The sequence below is a fragment of the Nyctibius grandis genome, chromosome 5, assembly GCF_013368605.1.
Source record: "Nyctibius grandis isolate bNycGra1 chromosome 5, bNycGra1.pri, whole genome shotgun sequence".
Taxonomy (NCBI): Eukaryota; Metazoa; Chordata; class Aves; order Nyctibiiformes; family Nyctibiidae; genus Nyctibius; species Nyctibius grandis.
In genome coordinates, this window is record NC_090662.1 from 29,127,369 (window position 1) to 29,143,543 (window position 16,175).

Here is a 16,175-nt window from a genome sequence, read left to right on the forward strand (position 1 = left end):
CTATGCTTCTTTTCATGTTGTTGTTTTTTTTTCTTGGCTGTATTTTGGAATTGATTGAATTTTCTTGATGCCCCTTCTACTGTACAGTAGTAGATGACTATAACTAATACTCATGTAGTTATCATTACGGGTAAAAATGACAAAGTTGTGTGCAGAGCAGTATCTGCAAGGCCACACCAAGGGCAGGCTGTTCGTAGAGGAAGGGCGAGCCAAGAGTCACAGCAAGGCTGGCAGGGTCCGTGACCTCATGGGCCAGGGAACAGTCCCGCAGGCCCTCACCAAGAAGAGCAGAACCGGTCTGGTGACAGTAAGCAGGGTCAACCAAGAGTGCATATTGCTGTGCTTGAGGCTTGAGGCCATGGCAGCATCTTCTAGGTCTGACAGATTAATTCCTTCTCTGGAAGAGAGGGGAGTAACACTGCCATAACTTGAACAAATATATGAAGTTGGCTTTGCCCAAGATCACCCCTCAAGTCCCGTCTTAGGCACGAGTTGAGCAGGAAGCTGTTCAGGTTTTGTTTTTCTGAACGGTGGTGGCGCTTCCCAGGGCACGATGCGGTGAGGTGTTGCAGAAAAAGTTCTGTAACTCACTGCTCACTAGTAGCTGCCTCAGCCCATCTTTCCCTTGTCGTGGGGACCCAGAAGTAGAGTTCCCAGAAGTGCTTTTGAGATTGCTCTGGCTGTTCGGTAGCATGTGACCTTTTATCTACTTCTCTGCTCATTACTCAGATTTGTTGCTAAAGCAGCCATGTTTCAGAGCTACATTTGTATTTAGAAGGTGTTACTGTAAAATGAGTCAACTGCCTTTGCAGTGACTCTTTTAGTCCAAAAGTTAGTAGCATTTTTGTGTTTCTGTTGGAAGTTATTTTGAATGACAGGGAAGGGCATTACGTTTAGGCTGTTTTAAATAAGTCTAAAGTTCCTACTTTCTGGTAGAGACTCTTTCAAGTGTTTACTATGCTACTAGTTTCCTGCACTTTTTTTTTTAATAAAAGACAGAACATCATGTTTTATGTTCAATAGGCATAGAAAAAGTATGTTTCTGGAGGGAGGAAGAGGAAGACAGAGCTGTAGTTGACCATTGGGACCTACTGAAAGTCTGATTTCCTGCGATTTTTTTTAAATAAACTGCAGCTTTGACCTAAAGAGAATACATCTTCCTTCACCACTGCTATAAAAGCTGTGTTCTGTACGGCTATTTACAAATCTTTCAGTGTAATGGAAAAAAGATTATCTGTCTTGTCAGTTCTGTAGTGAAGCTTTGACTGCATTGACAGCATGTAAAAATTTCTCTAAAGCATGATACATGTTGTTTCCAATGAAACCAGAAGGTGACTAGGTATGGGTGTGCATGATATCCCATGAGCATGTGAGCATCTCATGGAAGAATAGCCCGAGTCCTTTTCAACCTAGCTATATGGGTGAAATGCTGCTAGTTTCGTACCTCTTGGTCTGTCACCTACTGCAGAAGAACTAAGAAAGGATGGGAACCTGAGGAACCCTAACAGAAATTATGTGAACCCTGTTCTTGTTTTAAAAGAAGAGCCTGGTTTCACTTTGGTTTTAATACTGAGTCTGCAGGTGATACATACAGTCTCAATAGCCATCTGCTTTACCGATTTTCACAGAATTGACTACTTTTAGATCCCTCAGAGTTCCTTTTTATTTTTTTCTGTCTATAGGTTGGTGAACTTTCCCAGCAGCTGGAAACAGAGTCTAAAAAATGCATACAGCTAGAAGCACAAAATCAGGATTTGCGAGAAGAGGTGTCCACCATGCATGGGAACCATGAAAAACTGGAGAAGAGCAAATGCCAGTTGAAAGAGGAGGTGGCTAACCTCAAACATCGTTTGGAGACTAACATGGTGGATCACAGCCAACTAGAACAATATAAAAGAGAGATGGAAGAGCGAGCTGGACAAGAAATAAGACAAAAACTACAAGAAGTCAATCTATTTTTGCAGGTTAGTGAACTTCTCCAGTGTATCTGCAGTCTCTATTATATAGTTATGTTGTGGTCATCAATTTTTAGTATTTTATTTTTGGTGCCTGATTCTGTGTGTTAGTGCTGTCCTTCTGTCTTTCCTAAAGGGCAGTGGGAGAAGGCAATGTGGTTGGGCAAGAGTGCTTTCATGTGTGTGTAATGTGCCTGCAGGTCCCTGAATCAAAAGCTTGCCTGAGGTAGATTTCCACTTTGCAGTTCTTGCAGGGTACTGCTGTCCACTGATCTTGTTCTCGCTGTTCATCCTTAAATGGGTATTGCAGCTTACAGTTGTCATGGCCAGACATACAGGTCCTGCTTTGCCATTGTACACGGGAGAGCGCTCAGAAGTTCCAGGGGTGGGCTGTGGAGGTGAGGGATCCTCATAATTTCCTTGAGGAATCCTTTTCTATATGCCCTGTCCTATAGAGATAGTGTTCTTTCATTAGTAGCTTTGAATAATAGTGCTAAGAGGGGGTTCTTTCTGAATGAAAAGAATTATTTAATGTGTTAGTTCCAGGGTTCTGCCTTGATTGCTGATGGTAGTGAGGAGGCACAGTTGCCTCACTGAGTAAAGCTGGGCCCTTGAAACTGGGCACATGCAATTGACTGGCGGGGAGAGTTCTCTTTTTCTTTGCAATGGTTGAAAGTGCGTTATCTGTTTCAGACGCAGGCAGCCTCCCAGGACAGATTAGAACAAATCAGAGCCAGTCATCATGCTTCACTGAGAAACCAGCTAAAACACAGAATTAGAGATCTTGAATGTGAATTGGACAGAATAAAAAATACCCAACAGGACAGTGTTTTTCAAAAAGAATCCACACAGGCAGAAGTGGAAAGGTACAAAGAACTGTATCTGGAGGAAGTAAAAATTAGAAGATGCCTAGCAAATAAACTGGAAAGGTAAGTACAGGCTTTTTTTGGAGTGGTAATAAGATACTACTTTTTCCTTATGCATTTTCCTCCTAAAATCCCTCTTCTACATCTGGTCAGCATTATGTAAGTAAGCATAAAATGGAATGTTTGTGAGGAAAGTACCTTAAGACACTTCCCCTTCATTAGAACTGTCTTCATTTCTCTTTAGTGTTCCAGCAGTAACACCACTGATCATGGCATTAATAGGGTATTTTTTAAGTTGATTGTGTTTTAACAGCCTTTTTGCCAGTTTCTAATGGTCTCCTCCTCTTATTCTTTGTACAGCAGAAAACATGAATTTCCTGTCCTTTACTGCTTGAATAAAGATAGGCCCTTCAGAGAACAGAATGTCATTCTGTGACGCAAAAAAAAAAAAAAAATCTTGCTTCCATTTTAGCAGCGTGTCTGAGGTTTGAGCTTTCCTTGGGAAAGGGAGGGTAGCCCACAGTTCTTATGCAGGTGACATACCTTTCAGAAGAACCTATGTAAACACATGGCAGTCACAGATTGCTTGAAGCCCTAATGTTGAGAAGTCCGAAGTGTTGGTAATTCTTGCTGGTCCTTGCAGGTAGTGTGACTTCTTAGAAATAGGCTCTCCAAAAAACCTCAGATCAAATGATGTTCTTGTTTTGGATACTCTTAATCTCTTCCACTTTCAGAAGTCAAATAACAGTCAAAGACCCAGAGGGTAACTTTTTGAAAGTGTTACTACCAAAGATAATTCTTTTTATGCTTCTGAATGTTTCAGAGCTAATGAGAGACTGGCAGAAGCCAACGCGAAGCTCCTTCAGGAGCGCCATAGAAGCAAATCCTTAATCACAAGCAGCATTGTCAGTGGAGGTCTGGCTGCAAGTCCAGTTCTGTATTCAACTGAACTGGGTCACCTTGGCAACAATTTGGCACTGAACAGAAATGTAAGTCTAGGAGGAAGCTTCCTAAGCCCAAGCGGGAACGCATTATCATCAAGAAACAGGGTTGAAGCCTATGTGGCTAAGGTAAGCGTTTTCAAATACTGTCCTCAACTACTGGTAAAGAGTATCTGTGAGCAAGGTTATGCTTTTTAGCCTAAAGTTAGAATCCATTTATAATTCCAAACCATATGGTCTAATATGCCAAAACAACTGGTAATCATCAAAACAGTACACAACTATATGTGGTAGGGGTGAAGACTTTTGTCATCAGGGTTGTACAAATTTCCGAGTGCTCAAAGACCAAAAAATACTGAAATCTAAATAATGAACTGTGTAACTGCATTCTTTTACAAGAGAAACTGATGAAGTATTCTGCAGCATAGGAAGTTCCCAGCTAAGCTCTTCGTTACGTTTTAATGCATAGTATGTACAACCTATTTAAAATGGATAACTTTATGGTGAGTGCAAAATCCCGTCAGACATCTTTGTTTGAGACACCTTTTCCTTCTTCACTGATACTCATTTTAGCATATTCTTCACTGGAACTTGGTTTAGTACATTAATAACAACAAAGGGATGCTTCAAAAAAAAGGATGATATGAAAGGGATCATGTAACTTGTCACTTTATACTTCAGTGCAGGATGTATACTATGCGTAGGAGGCATTTGTTTTCGTAGTTCCCGCTATGTGCCATTACATGAAAAGGTAAAATTAACAACTCCTCAGGAAGTCTTCACAGCTTTCTGATTTTGCAGAAATGCTGCAACCTCTGCCATACCTCTGGTCAAAGTATGCCCTGTAATTAGCAATCAGTGTGATAGCACATCCCTCAGAATGGTGAATGTGAGATTTGGAAACCAGATGTCAATAGTTGTAATCAGTTTCCCATTTAGCATACGACTGAGGCATGGACAAACTTCTCTATTTAGTCAGTGTTCTGTCCCTCACCTCTTATGGTTGAATGAATGTGAGAAGTATTCATTCACTTTTAAGTCCATCTCAGTTCAGTGATCCCACCCACATTGAAAGAACCCATTTAAACAATGTGTCTACATACTGCACCTGGTTTAAGGAAAAAAAAAAAAACACAACAACAAAAACAAAAATGGACAAAGCAGTGTCAGTAATGCGTATCAGTGGCAGTTACAGAGATGAACTTTTCTGTATCACTGTGAATGTTTTTGGGTCAGGGGGGTACAGTGAGGAGAAGAAAGGACAGAAAGATGGGAGCAAGATGGTAAAAGAAGAAAAAGGTAAAGGAGGAAACCATCCCACTTCTAGGAAAAAAAGCTGCCCTAGTTTAAAAGAAAAGGGTTAACAGTTGTGCCTTTTTTGATGAAGAAGAAGAAACTGGAAAAAAAGACAGTGAAGGGAAAGAAAGCGGGAGTACTCAGTGCTTAACTGAATTACAGCAACATTCTTCAGGGAGTCTGTTCCGTTTTAATTTGCCAGAAGAAATTGGAACTCTCTGGGCATCTCAAAGTTTTGTCGATATCAAGATAGATACCTTCACTGGTTTACTAGCTTCCATTAAGTGTATTACAGAAATTAAATATTATAAAAGGCTGTTTCATAGCTCATTGGTTTTATCCAGTTGCTAATATATGGAATGGTAGAATCATGGAATGGCTGGGGTTGAAAGGGACTTTAAAGATCATCTAGTTCCAACCCCCCTGAACATCTAGTTCCAACCCTCCTGAAATATGCAGATATATATTTCAAATCGTTATGTAGGCTGCTTCAGTGTTTTGTGAAAAATTATTCCCAGTTCTACTTGTGAAAAATATTTGAGCTGATTCCAAGAAAAGTCTGCATTAGATCTGAGAACTGTGGCACTATTCTCACTCAGTGTCCTGACTTCCACAGCACCCATAGTTTCTTTTCAGAGCATTTGTGTCTCACATTTTGTGATGGATTGCTATGCTGGGGAATGCTTTTAGGTTTTGGTACTGGTCGAACACTTAAAAAAACAGAACCAAAAAATACCCACCAACCTTGAGCAGACTCTCAAGGAAGTTGAAGAACAATTATGTATGTCACTTCCCCAGTCTCCAGTTACTGATGTCAGGTGGGGTTTTGCTTGTTAGTTTGGGAGGTTTCTTATATACCTAAACTTCTCCTTCCTAGTGTAGTTTTGTGAGGAAGACTTAGTCCCTTGAAGTTCTCTCTGATCTTGTTTACAACCTAGAGAGACTTTTGGTTTGTCAACAGAGGAGCTGAGGATAATTCACTCTTACTATACACAGTTAGTCTTCTCAGGATTAGCTTTTAGTTCTAATATAGTATTAAGTTCGAGTTTTCTTCCTTGGATGAAGGTGAGTAAAACTATGGCTACATCTCAGAACTTACCCATTTCTTACCATTTCTACCAGGTTTTCTGGAAATCTCAGCATGCCTGTTTTCCCTCAATCAAAACAGAAGGCTGGTCTCTGGCACTCAGAATTACCAACGTGAATTTATCCTCCCTGTTACTAAATCCAGCTGCACATCCTTTCGTGATATTTCTTCCTGTAATCACCAGTTAGGGAACAACTGAGACTAGTTGTAATGGTACTGTCTGTAGCCTCAAGTCACTCAATGTTCAGTGTATTCCAAAAAGTCTTAAAACCTGATCTTCTCTTCCAGAGTCCTGCAGAAAAAAAGATACAGAGTTCTCAGAGGTGCAGTAGTTGCTAGAGGACATGCATCTAAGTGGGTTAGAACTGCTGGCTTAAGATTCCTCAACTGGGTGCAATATGTCGTTAAGAGTGTTTGAAGCCGTAGCATATCTCTGAGAAACTGAAAGTACAGGATTCCTGACATGTGCATCTAAAAAAAGAGGATTGAATTGGAAAATGAGGCTTTAAGTCAGGAAGTAACAAAAGGGGAACACTGCATGTATCCCTCTGCATACCATGAGTGGTGAATCTCGATCAGTTTCCAAATGCAAAATTACCAGATGCACAGTCTGTGCTGTCATTTCTGCAGGAGCCCTGTGCCATTCAGGAGATGAGTTAGAGCATGAGGAAAGAATTCAGAGATGACAGATTTAGTCTATTTTGAAGTGCTTTGCCAATTGTGCTGCTTAGTACTCTGCCTGTTCACCAGATTATTTAAAGACACAAGAGTTTCTCTGACTCTTAAGCCTTTCCTTCACTTGTTTGCTTCAATTATGCCTCAGATTTTTTCCAGTAGCCTGGTTCCCTTCTACAGAATTTGTCTTACCTTTAAATTCAAGCTGAGCAGTGCCGCCTTGGCTGGAGATTACAAATGCTTCTGTGACTAAAGCTTATAATGACAGGGAGTTAAGGAACTTAAATTGCAGTGTGCCTCAGGTAGTCCTCTTGCGCTTCTTTTTTTAGTCAAAACTCTCTGTGCAGATTTGGTGTTTCTCACAGTAACTTCCTCGAAGTGAGAAAGGCTAGTTGAAGTAGAGGACATGCCATTCTTAAGAGGAGAATGTTTATATAAATTTGGTTTGTGCAAAAGCTTTGAAATAGCTTCAGGGGCAAGGAGGTGAAAATACTTCCCACTGCTGTTATTCAAAACGCTGGTATTAATTCTTTGTCCATGCGACTGTTGGAAAAAACATTGGTAAATGATGCTGATTGCAAGCAAGAGGAAGAAGTGCTCCTCTGGCAAGTGGACACTATTGCTTCTTTTAGACATAACTAAGGAATTTGGAGTTTAAGGCTTGAAAGATTTCACAGGTTTCCTAAACCACCACTAAACATGAGAGGCGAATGTCAGTGGTTATGCATATAGCCTTACATTTTGAAGATGGTCACGTTGCAAGCTCAGAAAAAAAATGAGCATTTTATTCTTAAAAAAAAAAAAAAGTAAAGAAAGATGTTCTATTACAGTATAGCCCCTTCCCCCTTATCAAATATATATGCTAGAGTAATTAATAACCTTGAAATGGTGTAGGTGTTATGCTGCCACTACAGCCACTAAATCACTGAAAGGAAAATTGACCTGGTTTAGGCCAAACCAGGACAAAGTGTAAAAGTATCTTTAAAAATACAAAAAAAGGTCATATTGACATAAGCTCATTAACCAGTAAAATCCCAATCACATGCAAATATCTGGGGTTTTTTGGTTGTTTTTATTTTTATTAGAGCTCCAGTACTGAGGAATAAATTACAAGTACTTGAAAAATTCTGTGCATGTGATTACTGTGACTGTAGCAACTATCAGTTCATTATGTTCTGGAAGGAGGTTGGCTGAAATTTGTTTCATAGTAGGACTTATGTCATAAGAAGGATGTACATGTGTATTGCCTGTCCTCTGCAGGAGTAAAGAGATCTTTGAAAGGGTCTTTTTTTCTTTTTATGATCCGGTCTACTGACTCCCCAGCTGCTCATGAATTGGCATGTCACCATCCAGAACTAAATTGAATCGAGGAGATGAGTCATAGAATCATAGAATCATTTTTATTGGAAAGGACCTTTAAGATCATCGAGTCCAACCGTTAACCTCGCACTGCCAAGTCCACCACTAAACTATGTCCCTAAGCACCACATCTACACCTCTTTTAAATACCTCCAGGGATGGTGACTCCACCACTTCCCTGGCAGCCTGTTCCAGTGTTAGATAACCCTTTCAGTGAAAAAGACACAAATATTTGTGAAACACAAACATGAGGTACTGTTATTGGTCTGTGTACCATAATTTGGGAACTGCTGCCTTAGACTAAGGCAGGGAATGTCTGCTGCAAGTGCTGCAAGGAGATATTGGGACTGGAGTCCTATTGTTAGGTTTAACAAATGTCAAGCTTAAATCCTAACAGCTGTGCCAAAGGCTGGTGAAAATGAATGCGGGTGTCTTGACATAGAAAATAGTAGTGAACTCTGCTAGCTGCAACCAATGAGAACTAGTGGATTTATGAAACCAGTTTTCCTACATAACATGAGAAAGGGAATGTCTGCTTCCTGCTCTAACTCTCAATTTCTCTTCCTTTTCTGATTTCGTTTTCCATTTGCACTGTTATATTGTAGCAGTCTTTGTATTGTTAGCTTTTTTACTTGCTTCATTTACGTGTAGGCCATGTTCTTATTTCTCACTGAAGACCTTTGAACTTAAGGCCATTTTTCTTTCTTCTTCAGCTCCTTAATCAAAAATCTGTTCTTCTCTCTCCTCTCTGCAGCCAGATACATGACAAGGTTTGTAGCCAGTATTGTTTAATGTTGGGTGGTATTTTATATTGGAAACGTGTTTACTTATGCTGTTAGGTTTTGATTAAAATTTACTGATGCATTCACATTTTCCTAATACTGCAAGTATTTTCAACTTGTTAGTTTGTCCAAGTGAAAGAATGACTGCTGCAGAGTACTTTCATGCTTTATGTATTTGTAATGTTATGGCTTCTGTGGTAGTTAACTGTCTGTAAGATGACAATGTGTGGATTTCATCTGTTATAATGGAACTTCTTTAAACTATAGGAGTAGGCTGGTTTGCCCTCCTTGCCAGTTCTGATATTCAAAAAGTTCTTGGTGGTAACAGTGGTTGTGTCTGGAGTACCAGTACTGTTCTGAAGTTGAGTTCCTAGACTCTGAGTATCATCTCATGGAGTCTTACAGGATCCAACTTATTCTGTGCTCAAGTAACCCATGTGCGTAAGTAGTAAGTCAACACTGCTTTCTGAAAAAGAATTATTGAGAAGGTGACTGCTGTAAGGGAACACAGTATATTACTGCCTGAAGAGATGTGTAAGTGAGATGAGAAGTACCTGCTCAGGAGGTTTGGGATAGTCAGCTGTAATGCCTTTTCCAGGGGGCCAGGGGGAAGGAGAACAGTGGAGGCAAGTTATAGTCGTGAAAGGTATATTTTGCCTGGCTTTATTTCCCTTTTCAGAAATTAGTATGTTGGGTTTACTTCCACCTATTACTCTTTCCTCGGGCATGGATGAGAATCACAAAGATGTTAATGGAATGAATAAGAGGAAAACAAGATCTTTTTCTTCTCTTGATTCATCCACACATGTTGCGGAGGGTCCTGTGGACCTTCTTGTCATTGTGAAGTCTCCAGAAACCAGGGAAAGTGGTTTCTTCTAACAGCTTAACTACGACTGCTTTGCTTAGGATTGGTCCTGGTTTTGGGTCATCTTTTGGTCTAGGCATTAGTTTCCTGCTTTTTTCTGTTACCTATCTCTCATGTGCTAGAGGTTCCCTTCTCTACAGGATTTTGCTGCTGCTTGTACCTGCTTGAAAACAATTAGAGGTTTGGGGATCTGGGGAGTCTTTTTCTATTGTTCTTTCAGCTCCATGCTCCCCTCTTCTAGCTATGAAGGCACAGATTATTCCAACGAAGTACCACTGAGTAGTTCTTCTCCTAGAGGAGATGGTGAATTTGGTCGCAGCTGTCCCTGTAGTCCTGGAGTGAGGCCCCTTCCCTCCACTTTGCTGTTTACAGACCCACTTCTTTGGACCTTAGAGTTACCGCCTGTTACTGCTCCTCTTGTGAGGGTACGCAGAGTGCTTCTCTTTGAGGCTCTTCTCTATGGCCTGTTGAGTACATTGTACAGTGTTTCAGTTCTTTTTTTTTGTTGGTATGTTGCTAGGTGAGCCTGCTCACTTCATAAAATAAACACTTAGTCCCCTAGGGATTCAGTACTAAAATCAGAGAATCACAGAATGGGTGAGAGTAGAAGGGGGGGCCTCTGAAGATCATCTAGTCCAACCCCACCACTGCTTACAGCATGGTCAGCTATAGCAGGTTGCTCAGGGTTACGTCTGGCCAGGTTTTGTACACCTCCAAGGATGGACACTTCACAACCTTTTCTGGGCAACTTGTTCCAGTGTTTGACTGCTTACAATTTAAAAAAAAAAAAAAAAAAAATTCGTTATGTTAAAATGAATTTTCCTCCATTTCAATTTGTGTGTATTCCTCTTGTTCTTTTACTTGGCACCACTGAGAAGAGTCTGGCTCAGTCATCTTTACTCCTCCCACCAGGTATTTGTATACATAGATAAGGTCCTCCTGAGTTTTCTTTACTCCAGTAAAGAAACAGTCGCAGCTCTCTCAGCCTCTCCACGTAGGTCACATGGTCCAAGCCCTTCAGCATCTGCGTGGCTGTCATAGGCCTGGAAGCTGTATTATATCCATTTTGAAATTTACCTCTACGTGTCACAGACTCGATGGAAAAAATGTAGGAGTCACAAGTATCATCAAATGTGAACAACAGCATTATAGCACTTGGACTTTGTGGTACAGTTAATGTTGGTCAGCAATGAGAATGCTACAGCCTGGCTGACCAAGAGTTTCTTTTCATTAAAAAGTCAAACTCCAAACCAAGATGTCTCTATTTGGGATGATATTTTTAGGTTTTATCACGTTATGTGTGGGTTTTAAGAATGTTAGAAGTTTAATATTACAAAAATGTAACTGTTACATTATTAATTGTGTATTTTCTGTGTAATTCTAGGTACGGCAGGAACTGGATGAAAAAATCACTAAAGAACTGGAACAGGGTAATGTGTCATTATGTTAAAACTGTTTTTTAAGAAAAAAGATGACTGTTCCTAACTCTTTAAAATAATGGCTTGAAAGCTGTCAAGTTCCTGTGCTAAGCACAGGATTTTTTCTGCTAGCTTTCCAGTTTAGACTTGAATGTGAAAACTTCCTGTGTACCAAAATATTGTGTAGAATGTTATGCAGTTGCCTGAAAAAAAAAAGCGCAAAGAAAATTAACCCATTTCCCCCACACAGATACACTTGGCTTCAGCTGAAGTCACCTTTAACTAGAGTTAATCCTCAAGCACAAACATCAAACATAAAAGAAGCCCTGAGATAAGATTTTTGTAGACTTCAGCCATCACTTCTCCTTCCATGTATATTGATTGCATTCAGCACTAAACCGTACCATACACATTCTGTGCTGTTAGTTCTTGATTTTTGCTATGTCTCTTATTCATTGCTTGTATTTGTAGCTTATATGTTGCAGTCTTTTTTGAATAAGCAAGAATAATATAATCAGTGCCAAAAGATGTCCTTTCTTTAGGAAAAGATCATTCAGTAGTGTTTAGGCAAACATAAGATGAGTTGAATGCTTGTAATACATAGCATAAAACATGCTCTATAATATGAGGCCAGGTGTCCAAAGAGGAGTTCCACCTGTTTCATGATAATTGTTCCTCCAGAGTCACCGCTTTTCAGTGACGAGTGCTATTTCAAAGCAGGTAGCACCTGAGAGCATTTCCTTCTGTTCCTGTATGCTTTTGATCAGAGAGTGTGTTCAGCTATAGCTTCGTAGCTCTTTCCATGTGTCTGAATGGACACAAAGCCATTGCATTGCATCCGTATGCGTTTTGAACATAATTGCACATCTGCTAGGAGTCATAGATATGTTTGGTTTGGGGACCTTGTCTGAAAAAGGTGTCTGGAGAAAGATGGTGAAGGTGGGTTTGCTTTTATTGAGTACGTGTTTTCATGGAGGAAAGAGGGTTTTGCCAGGGCGAGTTACAAAGATGCCCCTCAGAGAAGGTGCCAGGCTGGGAGACTTGTCCTGGCCTGACTGCAGTGCAAAGGTGTTTGCGTTTTCACAGGCAGATTCTTTTAAAGTTTGTCCCAGCGAATGCAGCAGCTGGTTTTTAGGAGTAGTGTTCCAATAAGTCTGTTTAAGGAAAACAGACACTTGAGGTTGAGGAGGTCTGCAGGGGGCTAAATTTAGCACTGGTGCAAGCAGGAGTCATTTGTGGATTCCCTGAAGATGTTCAGTGTGTAGCCTCTGGAATTTCTTTTACTAGCTTTAGAAATACTGTTCACTGATAAACAAATGTGGAAAAAATGTGTTTCTTCCTTTGTGCCGAGCCCTTTCATTGTTATGTTCCCTTGGAAGTTTTTAAATCTCTTGCTGGATTGTAGTCTCTCCAGTTACCCATAATGTTTTTACAGTGCTTTATTTGGCCCTGTCTACTGTAAAAGTAACACCAGGAATCTTGTCTCCTTTCTCCCTAGCCACTGCTGAACTTGAAACTGGATCTGCTGGAGCTTCTCCCATGGTATCTACTGATGGATCTTCAAAAAATGTCCATGTTGACCAGGATCCCCTTTGCAGGGCAATACAGGAGTACCGTGATGTTTTAACCAAAAATTACTTGATTTGAACAAAATGCTAGGGAAAGACTCTGGAAATCATTTTGTTTACATAGTGCATCTATGGTTTCCCATCCCATGGTTCAGATGTGAAAACATATTTATTGCAGTCTGAACATAAATTCCAAGTCTGTTAAATGGATGTCAAGCACATTGTACTTACCTGTTGGTTTATTGATGCTTAGTTGTTTTATTTTGCACTCACAATAAAAACCATATCTATTTTTTCTGGCTAGCAGATTGACTAATCTTAATTCTTGATCTTGACAGAACTGCCAAAATGTTTCTTATTAAGGTAGATGCATTACTTTGCTCCACTCGTTCTGTGTTTTAACAAAAGCATTCCCTTTGTTCTGTTTAATCCTTTCAGTCTATGTGTTTTTCATGTTTCCAGTGTTATTTTAATGCTTAGGACATTATTTGATATGCTTTGAGCCTGCTGCTTCAGTCCTGATGCAGTATTTCTGATGAAGTGAAAGTTTTACCAGTGTTCAAGCTGGAGAATAGGGCACTTTACCTTGCTGTCACTTTATGCGCCTTAGGTTTAAAATCACTGTGAGTGTATAGCAGTGCCAAGGAAGTTGTTATGTGGTCTTTTTTGTATGTTTGTTTTGTATCGCAGAACCCACAGAATGGGTGCAGTTGGAAGGGACCTCTGGAGATCATCTGGTCCAGCCCCCCTGTTCAAGGAGGACCACCTAGAGCCGGTTGCCCAGGACCATGTTGGCTTTTGAGTATCTCCAAGGATGGAGACTCCACAGCCTCCATGGGCAGCCTATGCTAGTGCTTGGTCACCCTCACAGTAAAGAAGTGTTTCCCAATGTTCAGATGGAACCTTCTGTGTTTCAGCTTGTGCCCGTTTCCTCTCACGGTATTGAGGTTGATTTTTGTATTAAAAATTGCTGCAGCTTTAGACATTGGCAGTTCCTACATCAGCACCTGTGGTGCACCTGGAACACTTCATATGGGGAAAAAAGGAATGTTAGTATATCAGCTTTCAGTCTCCTCAGTACTTTCCAAAACTTGTGTGATAGGATAGCCAATCTTTTTGTTGCTGCTAGCAGCTGATGATATGGTGGCTGTAGCGCAGATGTTAGCCAGTGTTGTGGGAGATTTGTGTCAATAAAACAAGCAGTTCTGGTTATTTCAGGGAGTTACCTGTTGTTACAGAAAATCTGCAGTTGTCATTTGCTGTCTGCAAAAGTCACTAGCAATCAGAAGACTATAGAACAAAGTCCCAATTCTGGAAAAGTAAGAATGGTTGTACTGAGATGAATTAAGACTGGAAAAATATGGGGGTTTTACCCACTAATTCAAGGACTTCAGTTAACAGGCAGTGAGGAAAGCAATGAATGCTGCTGTGAGACTCTGTTCATTTTTATATTAATACATTTTTGTGATGCTAATATACTCTATTTAAATTCCAGATATTCCATTTCAACTTGATATTTAATAAACTTTGTAATCTAGTACATGTCATTGTTTTATTGTTCGCCTTCTTGACTTTGCTTTCCAGCCCCTTCCCTGCCCATATATCTCTCCAGAGCTCTCCTCTGCTCGCTTCAGCTCTGCTCACAGCTGCATCTTCAGCCTGTCCTGGAGGCCAGGCAAATGGCCAGCATGCATCCGTGTCCTTTTCCTCCAGGGAGGCTTGAAGCACAATTGTGTTAAGATCATGGACTAGAGGTGAGGTATTGCTAACAATCCGCTCCCAGGTTCTTCCTGTATTTCAGAGCAATCCTTCTTGTGGTCTGGGCAGAAGGTAGTGGGTGAGCTTTTGGTAGGTTTCTAGTAGGTTTTGATCCCGTGGGAAGCTGACCAATTTGTAGCCTGCAAAGAGAAAAGGTGTTAAGACGTTTCTCCAACCTGCACCAGAGCGGTCAAAAGTTCAGCTTTTGGTACTTTCTAGTGTCTCTCCACAGAGAAAGCAGGTGCAGAACGTCTTGGCCTTCACTTTGTGTTGTCATTGTAATAAGCTTGGACATGACCTGTTTCCAAATTTGCTCCTATCCTGCTCTGTGCTGCCAGTTGGCAGTGAGAGGGGAAAGTTCTTGGCTGGTGGAGCAGCAGAATGGAAATTCAGTGTTGGCATCTGGCATAACAGGATTTGATAGCAGTTACAATGGGGTAGGGGGTGAGAGGCTAAAGAGAAGTCCAGTCAATTCCTTCACTTGGAAGTCCATCTCCATTGTCACTGTGGGGATGGATACTCTATGATCTCAGAGAGGCCGTGGCACCTGGGGGAGGCTACTGAAGCCTGGAAGACAGGACATGTCCATCCCATCTTCACAGAATCACAGAATCAATCAGGTTGGAAGAGACCTCAGGGATCATCGAGTCCAACCATTGCCCTGACACCACCATGTCGAATAGACCATGGCACTAAGTGCCATTTCCACTCTTTTCTTAAACACATCCAGAGATGGTGACTCCACCACCTCCCTGGGCAGCCCATTCCAATGTCTAATAACCCTTTCTGAAAAGAAATTCTTCCTAATGTCCAACCTGAACCTCCCCTGGCGAAGCTTGAGGCTGTGTCCTCTTGTCCTATCGCTAGTTGCCCGGGAGAAGAGGCCGACTCCCACTTCACTACAACCTCCCTTCAGGTAGTTGTAGACTGCAATAAGGTCATCTCTGAGCCTCCTCTTCTCCAGGCTAAACAACCCCAGCTCACTCAGCCGTTCCTCGTAGGACAGACCCTCCAGACCCTTCACCAGCTTGGTCGCCCTCCTCTGGACTCACTCCAACACCTCAACATCTTTCGTGGAGTGCGGGGCCCAGAACTGGACACAGTATTCAAGGTGCGGCCTCACCAGTGCCGAGTACAGAGGGACGATCACTTCCCTAGACCGGCTGGCTACACTATTCCTACTAGAGGCCAGGATGCCATTGGCCTTCTTGGCCACCTGGGCACACTGCTGGCTCATGTTTAGCTGGCTGTCGATCAGCACCCCCAGGTCTCTTTCTGCCAGGCCGCTTTCTAACCACTCTTTCCCCAGCCTGTAGCGCTGCATGGGGTTGTTGTGGCCGAAGTGTAAGACCCAGCACTTGTTCTTGTTGAACCTCATGCCGTTGGTCTTGGTCCATCTATCTAACCTGTCCAGATCCCTCTGTAGGGCCTTCCTACCCTCCAGCAGATCGACACTCCCACCCAGCTTGGCGTCATCTGCATTTGCTGAGGGTGCACTCAATCCCTACATCTAGATCATCTATAAAGATATTGAACAGCACCGGCCCCAGAACTGAGCCCTGGGGAACACCACTAGTGACCGGCCGCCAGCTGGACTTTGCCCCA

The 16,175-nt window shown here is 41.5% G+C and overlaps 1 protein-coding gene across 3 annotated transcripts in view; it reads left to right on the forward strand.

The window, feature by feature from the left end:
• The window catches only part of ANKRD7 (ankyrin repeat domain 7), a 61,158-nt gene extending 46,856 nt beyond the window's left edge, over positions 1-14,302 (forward strand). For 2 of the 3 annotated variants that reach the window (XM_068401411.1, XM_068401410.1), the window contains 5 exons: positions 1,683-1,964; positions 2,649-2,884; positions 3,645-3,891; positions 11,211-11,256; positions 12,743-14,302. In XM_068401411.1, the coding sequence (XP_068257512.1) occupies positions 1,683-1,964; positions 2,649-2,884; positions 3,645-3,891; positions 11,211-11,256; positions 12,743-12,891 (960 nt within the window). In that variant the 3' untranslated portion in view covers positions 12,892-14,302. Of the gene's footprint in view, positions 1-1,682; positions 1,965-2,648; positions 2,885-3,644; positions 3,892-8,892; positions 8,950-11,210; positions 11,257-12,742 lie in introns of all 3 variants that reach the window. The other variant, XM_068401409.1, reaches the window with a different exon arrangement.
• The last annotated feature ends 1,873 nt before the right edge of the window (positions 14,303-16,175 follow it).